Raw genomic sequence first — 12,974 nt, 5'->3', positions numbered from 1 at the left:
AAACTGGATGGGTCCGGAAGGTATCTAGATACCGGATCGGATGGATCCAGAAGGAGTTCGACCGGATCCGGTATGAACCAGCAAGTAGGAACATATTTGTAAATATGTTTAGACGTGACCGTTGAGGTCATATTTGTAAATAGCCTATAAGTTATATGAGTATAAATATAACTACGACAAATAGTGTTGTGCACAAGTTGTTATCATTATTGTTGTACACAGAGAGAGAGAGAGAGAGAGAGATACAAAAAGTTTTTTTGTTGTAACCGCCGGTTGGCAAAGACATAGCTCGAGGTCGTTGCCTCCGAGTGTCCCATTGTATCATTCTTCTCATAGTGATAGTTGGAGTTTGTGGGCTCCCGTGGTTTTTCCCTTTTAGGGTTTTCCACGTTAACATCTTGTGTTGTCTCATTTCTCTTTTTTGTTTCTTCCATTAAGTGATTGAGACTCAATTGTGGCCGAGCACTATTCCACACACCACCATCGTTGATCCCCTTTATGCTCGTCACTCGGCCCTTACACAACCACATTGCACGTCTCTCGTTTTGTCCTTCGGTGTGTACCCTTTCGGCAAGGTACACTTCTACCCCGACATCCACGTCGGTGCTCTCCGCTTCGGTGTCCTCCGTAGTGTCTGATATCGCCGCTTCGTTCCAAGGAACATCCCTTTGGTTCGACCAGCTTGCTTGGCCCCCAACATCCTCCGTCACGCCCCTTTCAATTCTTTCGGTGCCTTCCTCCGCTACGACCTTCATCCCCTCGCCACCACCCTCTGTTTCCTCGATCTTATGTTGATCCATGACGGGAACTCAACGCTCCTTATGCACAACGCTCGGCCACAACCGAGCTTAGAATCATACACAGAAAACAGGAAACGAAAAACACAACACAAAGGAGAGAAAAGGTACACAAGATGTTTACGTAGAAAACCCAGACTAAGGGAAAAACCACGGCAGCCCACAGGCTGCAAACTATCACTATGTTAGGAATGTACAAACAGTGAGTTCACGGAGGCAACGACCTCGTGCTCACGATCTTCGCCACAGGCGGCGGTTACAACAGAGGCAGCGACCTCTTTCTCTTTCTCTCTCTCTCTCTGTACACTGTTACGTGCTCTCTCTTCTTCTTACACAAACAAGAAAAGACAACAACAACTATATATCTAAAAGTTTGCCCTAAGTCATATTTATACTAATATGACTTTTCGGCTATTTACAAATATAGCCTCGATGGGCTCTCAGAAACATATTTACGAATATGTCTCTTTGTCCGGTGAGCATTCCTCACCGGGTCTGCACCATCCGGCTCTCCGTAGCCGGTTACTTCTCATCCGGTTCTCACCGGGTCTGCACCATCCGGCTCTCCGTAGCCGGGTACTCCTCATTCGGATCTCACCGGGTCTGCACCATCCGGCTCTCCGTAGCCAGGTGCTCCTCATCCGGATCTCACCGGGTCTGCACCATCCGGCTCTCCGTAGCCGGGTACTTCTCATCCGGTTCTCACCGGGTCTGCACCATCCGGCTCTCCGTAGCCGGGTACTCATCCGGATCTCACCGGGTCTGCACCATCCGGCTCTCTGTAGCCGGGTGCTCCTCATCCGGTTTCGGCCTCGGCCGAGTTTGTTTATCGGCACTGTTCTTCTCTCTTCCCATCCGGAGGGACCTGTCTCCCAACAATCCGCAACTGCCAAAGCCTCGGGATCAGGTATGGAGGATTCCTCTCGGTCTTTCGCTTCGCAGTCACCATCCCTGCTTGCTCCCTTCTTCACGTCCACCGGCTGCTCCGAACCCCGACTAGGCCGGCTTGACTTCTGTCCGCCTCGGTCATTCGGAACTCGACACCTTTGGCTCCTGTCCGAACCCGTCCTCGGCCAATCGGCCCCGATTGCCTCTTCACCCTGGTTCGACCTATCATGCGCATGTTGAGTTAGTTTTGGTCAAACGATCCATGTCCGGATCGTGTTCCATCCAAATGGGAATACCGACCAGATCGATTCTCGATTGGGCCCACTTCTGACTCTTCTCCCCTCGGCACCACCCCTTGCATCATCAACTTGTTCTTCCGCGGTTTCGTCATTGGCCTCCTTGTAGGCCACCTCCCTTCCGTGTACATTGGCATCGTGCGAGGTCTCCTCGCCGCTACCTTCCTTCTCTCCAGTCTCAAGTTGGCTCACGGGCCTAATTGTCGAAGTCTCCGGAATCGGTGTGCGGGGCTCTCCTCGTCCTCTACCTTTGTTGGCATCATGCTAGGTGTGGTCAGAGAGATAGATTAATGCATACATATAATATATTGTCTATTTATGGAGTTCTGAACGTTTATATAATGACCATAAATGTGAACAAATTCATGAACACATACTCTAGCTTATGAATGTGTAGAACCAAAAGATGGAAATGAATTATTGGCATGTGATAGAGACATCACATCAAGGTAATTTCTTATATTCATAATTTTTACTTCATATCCAAAGAATCAACATTCGTACTACATTGTGTACAATTTTTCAATACATATATATCTCATTATTAGTATATATCATTGTATACAAATGTTGAAAAGGAAACTGACATATAAAATACGTTTATGTGGAAGAAAGAGTGAGTGATGAACATGTCACCCCCAAAGTCTTTGATGACTTGGTTTTTATGCACGCACTCCATAATCTACCTATGACCTAGTTTTGAAACATGGCCTTAAAACATTTTCAAATGATTAAGAGACTAGATGTGAAAGACATGTATGCATATGCTATATACATGCATGATGCAAAATAGGATGTGATAAAGAAGAATAGAAATGTATGTGTAGATGTATACATCCTTTTGTATAGAAAGCTTCACCAATATGTTTGTAGAACACATAGAAAATCACATACGGGGATTGTTAATTTGTAAATTAATATTGACGAGCAAAGTGGAGATATAGGAAACATGTGTGGTTTACATATATTTACACCGTCATGACTCATGAGTATCCGTATGGTTAAAAACGTCTCATTATCCCTAGGGAATTTCGATTACATATCATTGTCTAGCCAATTATTAGGCCTTGTACCCCTTCTTATATATGTAGTATGCTATTGCATATCGTCCAAGTGGTACACCTTCACAAGATCACCCCAAGTCTCGTATGTGACAAACACATGTGGCAACCCATTCTCATAGCTTCCTCAATATTTTTCATTTCTCAAGTCATGGCATCGTGCAATTTTCATTCCTCTTAATCAATCATTGTGTCACAACTCATATTTAAATGCAAATCAACACGTAGGAGCCTCATATAATAGAAGCAATAGGGAACCTAAAACTTGTAAAAGTTAAAAGTTAAAACCATCTTAAATCATTTGGTTACATACAAGCCAAGTCATCAATGAATTATATGTACATATTATGGACCCACGTGCTACATATCTTAACCAAAGCAATGTGCGTCAATTAGTGGAGGAGTGCTACATAACTACATATGATGTGTGTGGGTGGGTGGGTGTGCGTGCGTGTGTGTGTGTGTGTGTGTGTGTGTGTGTGTGTGTGTGTGTGTGTGTGTGTGTTGGAGAACACCACATAACTATATATGCTACACTCATATGTTAGACAACACAATTAACAACTACATACGAAAAATGTGTTTGATGGATAAAATGAACACATCAGTGTGTACGAAAAGTGTGACGTGTGTTGTGACAACATATTGGCGCACAAAGAGAGAGAGAGAGAGAGAGAGAGAGAGAGAGAGAGTGTGTGTGTGTGTGTGTGTGTGTGTGTATGTTATTATGCACGTTGGATGGGTGCATCTATAGGATATAGTAGTCAATGGGGAGAGAGAGAGAGAGAGAGAGAGAGGAACAAGTGGATGGATAGGAAATAGAGTGATTGTTTGGGGTCAATGGGAAGAGATAGAGAGGGGGGAAATGGATGAGAGGATATAAATGAGTTAGGCCTAGTCAAAAGGTGGATAAGGTTGCTTGAATACAATATATAAAACATTCTTTTTCTATAAATAGACCCCTCATCCATTTCACTCTCCTTATAACTTTGCACTCATACAAAACACAATCCAATACACATACACTCAATCTCTCTCTCTCTCTCTCGCTCTCTCGCTCTCTCTCTCTCTACAAACAATCTATGGCCACCTCTTCCTTCAATGTCTCCATTAGGTGCCTTGAATTCCAACACAAGCATCACACAAATGAAGATCCATTTGGGCATAGTTCTGATCAGAGAAGTAAAAAGCACCCTAATTCATCTCTACTAAGCATGAGATCCAACCCCAAAGAAGACATCAAAATCGCCCACAATCATACCAACACCACCACCATGTCCACACTTACCTCCTCCATTCCTTCCTCCCTCTTCCTTCCACACTCCCCACTCACCCTTATCCAACACCTCATGTCAACGACCCAAGACGAAGATGAAGACGAGCCCATCGAAAGCTTGGAGCACAACAATATCATTGATCAAAATAATACAAGCATGGCTGCCTCCCCTGCCCCGCAACCCCTCCTCGGCCCACGATGCGAGTGGCCCCGCCCCAAATCTATCACTCCTAGTGACCACATAAACCCACCCCAGCATTCTCCCCTTTCAACCACAACCCCAGCCCAATTAGCCCCTAGATGTGCATGGCCTCGATCCAGATCCATACATTCGTCGCACATTAGCCCACCATCACTAGCTCCTGTAGATGGACCCAGGTGTGCCTGGCCTCGGGCCACACCTTCATTGTTGTTGTCATCCCCATCGTTGGCATCAGAAAATGGGCCAATGTGTACATGGCCTCGAGTCTCACATTCATCCACATCAATTGCACCGAAGTGTGCTTGGCCTAGAACAAGCTCAAAAGCCAAAGGAGAACATTATCCCTAGGTGTAACCCTATCCATATCTCACCAAATGGCCCCCTAGATTTGTCAATGTGTGCTTGGCCTAACCTCTAAAAGGCCAAAGGAAAACATTACAATTACATCAACATTGTGCATCCATCCCATCAATACTCTAGACAAACTTAAAACCTCTAAAGGACAAAGTTGACGAGATTCTAAAAAATTGACTAGAACACTTTCTCAAGGTGCCATATATTTGGGTTAGTACTGCGTCTCTTGATTGGCAACCTGCCAAGGAATGTGTGCTATGTTTAAAAGCATGCTTGAACCTCCAAATTATGTTTGAAATTCAAAACCATTACCCTCATTTCCCGACACACTCCTTATTTTGTACAAACCTTCAAATCCTAGATAAAATTTGTACAACGTCATCTTGCTTTGTCTTGCAAGAAAATCGGACATCCTTTATAATGGCCCTTCATGTCATTTTTATTGTGAGACTCTTTGAGTCAACTTTTTTACAAGCACTTGTGTCATTGTCATTTGTGTGAGCTATGTTTTGTAAACTTTTCATTTTGATATGATATGTTTGATTTAATTACCAACATGAAACTACTATGGGCAAGAACATTTTGATCAATTTTACAAGATTCCATAAGGTAGAGAATTGCAATCTCATGAAGAGTAGGGCAAACCTCAAGCAAGTAGTTGTTCTTCACTAATATATATCATATAGCATCCATGAACCATAACCAACATTGGATGCATTGGCAGATGCAAGGGGTTTGCATTTCTCCACATAGAAATGTCATTGTACTTTCACTCATTACATGCTCTTGTGAGTTTAGTATATGTGTGTCCACTCATACCTCCAAGTAGACAGTTGTGTGTGTGTGTGTGTGTGTGTGTGTACAAGTGGGTGTGTTGTCTACAAAAAGATTAGTACTAACACTAAGATATCATGATTAATAGTTGAAGTATCAAACTATACCTAACATTTCCACCAAAATGCGTAGACTACCTTTAAGAATTACAAGAAAGCCCATAATACTAATCACTAAATTGGCCTTAATCATAAGATTGTTATCAACATTATGTTGAACCCCAAAGAAAAATAATTCGTCTTAGTACCATTATTGATAGTCATATTTTTTTACTTTACCCATTAATACCAATTTCCAATGTGCAATAAAAGGTTAGGGTATCTTGCCAACATCTTCAGACAAAGTTAGGGTTTATCTGATACATTAACATTATCAAGTAGTTGTATAATCAAACGTTGAGAATATGATTTGTTATACTCTTGTTTTCCCTCAAAATTTCCACATACACTAACAGATTTTCGGTTAGATTTTCATCAATGCCACTCCAAATTTCATAATCATAGGTGGGTGATTGTGTATATTAGGTTTGAGCTCAATTACATGATCATAGAACTAATATATTCAGGCTAATACATGACAGTACATCCTTTTCAAAGATATATTAGAAAGCCACAATCTGCAAGTGTACCTCATTTTTCTCTCCTACTTTCCAGACTGTGGACCATAAGTAACCAAAGCTTCCATTTTAAACTTTCAAAACTTTTCTACTATCACATAATGATGATGATGATGACACATTTGCTCAGGGGTATATCAAGGAGTAAACATAATGAGTATAATTTGAATGAGACAAAAAATAAAGTAAATACAGATCAAATTCATGACAGTCATGCGTGGCATATTCGGGAAGCTTATTCAAAACCCAAACATGAAAAGAATTAAGGAATGGAATCAACGAACAAAACAGTGTTGCAAAAAGAATTTGCTCCTGCCTCCAGACATTTTGTCATTTGACTAACCACCATAGTTTTAAGGGAATGTGCGAGGAGACTCCTTCAATTAAGAACCTCTTAAACCTGGGAACCGATCAAGAATATGCTCTTCCATAAAATCGTGCCGAGTCAATATGCCAATAATTGGCAAGCCCTATGTGAGAAACACAACAATTGATTAGCATAAACTTTCCACTAAAAGCATCAAAGCAATGAAGGAATGTTTAATTGTAGAAACTATTCATGCTATCTTTGTAAGGAAATCTATTTTAAAGACATTGGAAGGAAAGATACAGCATCTTTAAATCTACGGCAACAAGGCTCATGATTCATAATACTTCAATCCTTAAAAGATCCAAGATATTAAAGAACTTACATGTTGGATCTTCTGCACAACACAGAGGTGTCGTAGGCCGAGATGCCGAAAAAGAGTAAATGTTTTGTTCAAGGACATCGAATCAACGACAGTATATGGTGATGTATTGGTGAATGGATGAAGATCCATAAACATTTTAAGCTCATCCTCGCTCAACATGATGTCATCAATGGTTACACCTTTGCCTGAACCCGGCTTGGCAAAATCAGAGGGACTAAAGAAATAATGCCCTCCATTCTCCAAGGTTGAACCTGGCTTGGCAAAATCGGAAGAACTGAAGAAATTATGTCCTCCATTCTCCAAGGTTTCACATGAAAGGAAGCCTCTCCCTTTCAGTAATACAAGCAAGTGTGACCTCAATATGAGACCATAAAGAATTGGGGTTTTGGTAGTTGGGTCATTGTCGATCACAGGAAACGCATTATGGCTAGTTCGTTTTAACACATCAACAACATTATCAACTGTTTCCATTGCATTTAAGGTAATAACTGGACTAGAGCAAACATCATATGCTGTCAGATGTTTCATGTATGGCTCAGGGTGTTCTTCAAGGAAAGGCAAACCTTTTATATGAACTATTTGATCATACACACTATGATTGAATATATCACCAATCGTTTTGGAAATGAGAAGAACGAGCATAATCAATGGAAGTATAAAAAGATTGTTCGTGAGTTCTATAAGGATAACACATAGTGAGACGGTCATCCTCATGGAGCCTCCTAGAAATGAGGCAGCACCAAGGATAGCATAGAGACCCTCATCAACCTGTAAAAGGTCACTACTACAAGACCTCATGGCCATGCCAGTAATTCTACCATATGTTGCTCCAATGATAATAACGGGTATGAAAAGACCTGATGGCACTGGAGTTCCATATGTAACTAGCGCCAGAACATAGCTCGACACCAAAAATATAGCCAATGACTTGTATTGGAATTCATTACTTGTGCCAACACTAAAGAGGTTCCTCACAACATCGTCGTTGATGTTGAAAAACAAGCTTGCTAGATCATTGTATTGTCCACTTGGGCACGTAAATTGTTTGAAGTTTCCCGAGCTTCCTGTCGTCGGACAATTTTCAGATCCCTCTGAAGGGCACTCAATACAAGCACCAAACCATGGCAACCCAATTACACATGAAGAAGTAATTAGTGATACCAATGCAGCATGTAAAATCTTTACACTTGGTCCGTGACTGCAAAGAAACAGTAAAGTGGGGCAGGTTACGATGGTGAGATAATACTCAAATTTTTGTAACATAACGTGAACTGAAATGTAGAGGGATGTGGTTCTAATGAATGTCCAAAAGATACACAAAAGAAATGGGACACAAACCTATTATGCCAAATAGAGTAGCTTTTCACAATCTTCCCATTGATATACGTAAATAGGCTTCCCAGTACTCCGCCAATAAAGCCCAAAATCACGACTGGTACAAGCTCGATAAGTGCGAAGGCGATGGAAATGGTCCCCACATTGTACATGATCAACCCACCACTCCCAAACAATCCACAACTATCATCTCCACAATAAGTAATAGCCGCTTGCAGTATAACAGCAACCAATGCAGTTGTGAAAAATGCCCTCCACAAAAGTGTGCTACGCCACCTGGTATCCACAAATTTCAAGCATTTAACACATCTTCTACTACACTACGATGATAGTCACGAACACAAATTTCAAACATTCAATGTTACGAGAAATACATGTCAAGCATTCCATGCATTATCTACTATGCTAAGACAATGGTGGGAATGTACACAATCTTAACAGTCATGGGGTCATTTAGACTAGAACCATGTTCAGCTACTGTCAACCTTGACAAGTATGATCTGAAGAACCATGTTAATTCTATGTTGTTTGCACTCTTTCCCATTTTCATCTAGAGCTCCCAGTTCTGTTGCAGCAAGAATAATCCATAGACGATCACCAATCATCCATAATCCATCAGGATGGCTATATGATCTGGATATAGCCCTATGGTTATTTGATATATAAAGTGCTAGTTACCCTATTGCACACACATGAATGGCTATTTAATCTGCACATAGATCAGGGTTAATTTCTCTGAACATACACAAACCAGGGTTAATTCTAAAGTTTTCGCACTCTCTTTCCCCATTTTCATCTAGAGCTCTCTATTCTTACAAGGGTCACTCATGGTCGACAGCTGAACATCTGTTGTCAATCTGAATGGTGATATGTTGTTGATGTAGTCCTAGAGATAATGGGTATATAAATTACTAACCCTATTGCACATACGCTTCTTGGTTATCACCATTACGATCTAGATCCCCCCACTCTCTTAATAATCCCTTAATCACCCTAGTAATTAAGTTCAATAAAGGTTTTTAAGATCCTTCAGTACTATTGGTCCAAACATATACAAGCATGAAGAAAAAACGCTATGTTGCTATGAATCCACTTTTACTGATGCAAATAAAACATGTGAAATTCTACGTTACCATGAAGCCACTTCCTCTAACGCAAACAAAACACCACCCACAGGTGCTCTAAAAGCAGCAGCAACTCCAGCAGCAGCTCCACATGTGACCAAATCACGTCTATCTCTATCATTTTTGAAGTAGCGTAGCCATCTCCATGTCACATAGTAGCGTTTAGAGCCACCTTGGGACAACAATGCCGCGATACATGCCCCAGTGTGAACCAATGGTCCTTCCTTTCCAACATACAAACCACCTGCCACAGAACCAATGCTCCCGAGCACCTGCATGATATCGACCATTCACGTTTTTTGGAGTTGGAGAAAGTCCAAAATAGTTTCCCTAAAAAGCTCCGAAATAGGTTCCCTAAAAAGGCCCCCCAGTATTTCCATTATTTCCCCAATCACTACTGCTTCCACCCCTGAAAGAGTAATTATAAATGTGCTATTTGCAGCAAATATTTTGTCACGTCATCCTTTGTTTCTTGATTATATGTGCTACTTGAACTGACGTTTTCTCCCTTTCAGGGGTTGACCATCGACATTTCTAGAAATCATGAAAACGTCAGGGAGAATCTGGGAAAACAAAGAGAAAAAAATCAAGGATTCCAGAGTTTTTCCATTGGTCTTTGTATCAATTCCAAGATTTTTTCTCTTATCTAGATGTAACTACCATATAATTACATGGTTACAGAACATTACAAATGAACTAGTGCAAAACAGAAGAACTCCAATTCTCGAATGTAGGTAAGACGAAATGGTAAGGAATACCTTGACAATAAGGGTATTTAGAGCCAATATGTTGGGTGCATCAATGCCATTCAGGTAAGCTTTCACTTCAGGAATTCCAGATCCAGCAGCAGCAGGACCAATATATGCACACAAGAGCGCTGATGACAACACCAATATAAGGTTGCTTCCAACTAAGATAGAAAAGGCCAACCCTATCCTGAAAATCAAGGTTTTGTCTTCTTCTTTTTCCTTATCTCACATAATGTTTTTTGCTTTTTTGTAATAACTTTAATAAAGCATCCTTATATGCCATCTAACCTCAAGACTGATCTGAGGTATTAGGTCACATTTTGCATTACGTTAAAAAATATGCAGTGTTTCAATCCCAAACATACAACTGACATTCAGATCGCTTTCTTATGAGTATGCAATTGACTACAATTAATAAAAACATATAGAAGATTAGAATCTTAATCTCCATCTAACCATGTATCCCAAACTATAGGTATTGAGATTAACACATATATCCAACAGCTTATTGGGCTACTCTAGCATAAATTAAACCCCATTAATGTAGCCTTCCGTTCTAGATTGCCTCCTGGTGTGAGGATGGGATAATAGGTACAGATTGACTATAGAACCATTGGATGGTTCTTTTTTTATGTAGATTTAACATTTGAATCACGCTCAAACACTTAGATGGAGATGCACATAGCTCTTGTGATATAAGTTTACCAATTCAAATATGCTCAATGCATGATAGATCATGATGCACATTGTTTCTTGCATATAATTCTTGGTTTTGATATATATTTACCATTTGAAACATGCTTAAACACGTGATGAATGAAGATAAAAGACAGAAGACACCACCTGTTATCTTGGATGAATTGATCCACTTTCGAGAGCTTGAATCCTGCAATGTTTTCAACGGCAAGATTGATAGAGAATCCTGTAATTCCGGTCAGCAATCCCACCAAGCATGCTAATGTCCATTTCAAAATGATGTATTGTAAGATCCCGCCTCTCGTCTGTGATCTCCAGTCTTGTTTGAAAATATCATTTGCCACTATTCTGAAAACGAAAAACAAGGAAAAAGAAAATGCATATACGTTATGAGAAATTTGATTACTAGAAAACTGATAATGAGAAAATGTATAAATAAATACCCAATTTGTTATGAGATGAACTCATTTTATATTTGTTTTTAATTTTCTTTTTCAATTCTTCTTCTGTTCCATTACTTTTTCTTCGTTTCTTTTGCTTCTATTTCATTTTTTCTGCATTTTCTTCAATGGATCCATGGTTTCTTCTTCTTCTTTACAATTTTCATGACAAAACAAATTTACCCCAAACATTTTTCAATGAACAAATAAAAATACCTATTTGTAAGGAGAGAAAGAAATTTATCTAAATCAGTTTAATGAGGAAAGGAAATTATCCCAAATAGTTTTACTGAGAAATGAGAAGAAGAAACTAAAAAAACATACTGCTATGATGATAACAATAAACCACTGTTACTATTTCTAATTACACAAGGACAAAATCATAGTATCAGGAACTTGGGCTTTTCTAAGCATAAGTTTCATTCTTCTTTCTTTACGTACTCATAATCAAGGCTCTCAACATGAGCATATTTAGCACCAATGATAGCAATCTGAGAGCTCGCTCTGCTCAGATTGATCTGTTCGATGCTCTTAGAAGAAGAAGAGAGAAGAAGAGGCAAAGTCTTCTCTGTGTAGTAGTCATCGCTATGGTTTGATTGTGTTTCTAGGAGGTTCGAATCTCCGTCCATCACAGCAAGGAAGCACGGAGGGCTTCAGGGGCCATAGATGAGCAGCTCTGAGAAGGGATAGGTTCAGAAGGGTGGGAAATGGAGAGTAAACTGAGTGTATGTTCGGAAATCCTGTTGTCTACCAGCTCCATTCAAGGAGGAAGAAGAAAAAAAACAAAGACACAAAATATGTACATTATGTGTGAAGGATTGAAAGAGAAAGAAAAGATTCAGAAGAGAGAGAGAGAGAGAGGGAGAGAGATTTGGGTAAGGCAAGGTTCACATGTAGCCCAAGGGTTATGTATGTATGTATGTATGTGTGTGTGTGTGTGTGTGTGTGTGTGTGTATGTGTGTGCATGTATGTATGTATGTATGTATGTATGTATGTATGTATGTATGTATGTATGTATGTATGTATGTATGTATGTGTATGTATGTGTGTGCATGTATGTATGTATGTATGTATGTATGTATGTATGTATGTGTATGTATGTGTATGTATGTGCGTGCATGTATGTATGTATGTATGTATGTATGTATGTATGTATGTATGTATGTATGTATGTATGTATGTATGTATGTATGTATGTATGTAATGTATGTATGTATGTATGTAATGTATGTATGTATGTATGTAATGTATGTAATGTATGTGGCCTTCTTTTTTCCGGGCCCTCAAACACACATTACTTGACTTGGCCATCCTTGTGAAAGATCTTCAACTGTCCATATGACGAAAACCCACACTCCAACCCCGTGGCACAAGAAGGAAACGCATTGAAGTACATAACACATGTATATATGTATGTGCATAGTCCTTTTCCGCCAATTGAATCCATCCGTTGATATGTGACAGAGTTGTGCTTAGATTTCCATATTGAGGGTGATGCTTACATTGTGGTAACAGATTTCCGTAAAGAGGCTAGATGTTTGGTATGGCAGTCATTGAATGGTTGCAAAAAAATGCAATGACAATTGTTGATCCAAGAGGAGGCCATGTTAATA

The 12,974-nt window shown here is 40.1% G+C and overlaps 1 protein-coding gene across 1 annotated transcript; it reads right to left on the bottom strand.

Annotated features, from left to right (window-relative positions):
• Nucleotides 1–6,469: 6,469 nt before the first annotated feature.
• Nucleotides 6,470–12,096, bottom strand: LOC147853864 (chloride channel protein CLC-c-like). Its single transcript, XM_087332018.1, has 7 exons — nt 11,802–12,096; nt 11,068–11,268; nt 10,234–10,411; nt 9,485–9,747; nt 8,355–8,627; nt 7,017–8,214; nt 6,470–6,794 (listed from the first exon to the last, which is right to left on the bottom strand). The coding sequence occupies exons 1-7, from the start codon at nt 11,987–11,989 to the stop codon at nt 6,708–6,710; spliced, it is 2,388 nt and encodes a 795-aa protein (XP_087188144.1). The 5' UTR covers nt 11,990–12,096; the 3' UTR covers nt 6,470–6,707.
• Between the last annotated feature and the right edge of the window lie 878 nt (nt 12,097–12,974).

The sequence above is a fragment of the Azolla caroliniana genome, unplaced genomic scaffold (assembly GCF_043228905.1).
Source record: "Azolla caroliniana isolate FFs.n. ecotype wild unplaced genomic scaffold, voAzoCaro1.0.p SCAF_16, whole genome shotgun sequence".
Taxonomy (NCBI): Eukaryota; Viridiplantae; Streptophyta; class Polypodiopsida; order Salviniales; family Salviniaceae; genus Azolla; species Azolla caroliniana.
The sequence above is the reverse complement of the archived record's forward strand: the minus strand, read 5'-3'. Positions and strand labels throughout refer to the sequence as shown.

What these genes read in the sequence shown, in the direction of transcription:
- LOC147853864 (XM_087332018.1), bottom strand. Translation starts at nt 11,989, where the DNA reads ATGGACGGAGATTCGAACCTCCTAGAAACACAATCAAACCATAGCGAT. An exon ending in GTTGAGAGCCTTGATTATGA is followed by an intron (nt 11,269 to 11,801) that starts GTACGTAAAGAA and finishes TTTCGTTTTCAG; the next exon opens with AATAGTGGCAAATGATATTT. An exon ending in TTAGAGGAAGTGGCTTCATG is followed by an intron (nt 8,628 to 9,484) that starts GTAACGTAGAAT and finishes TGTGGATACCAG; the next exon opens with GTGGCGTAGCACACTTTTGT.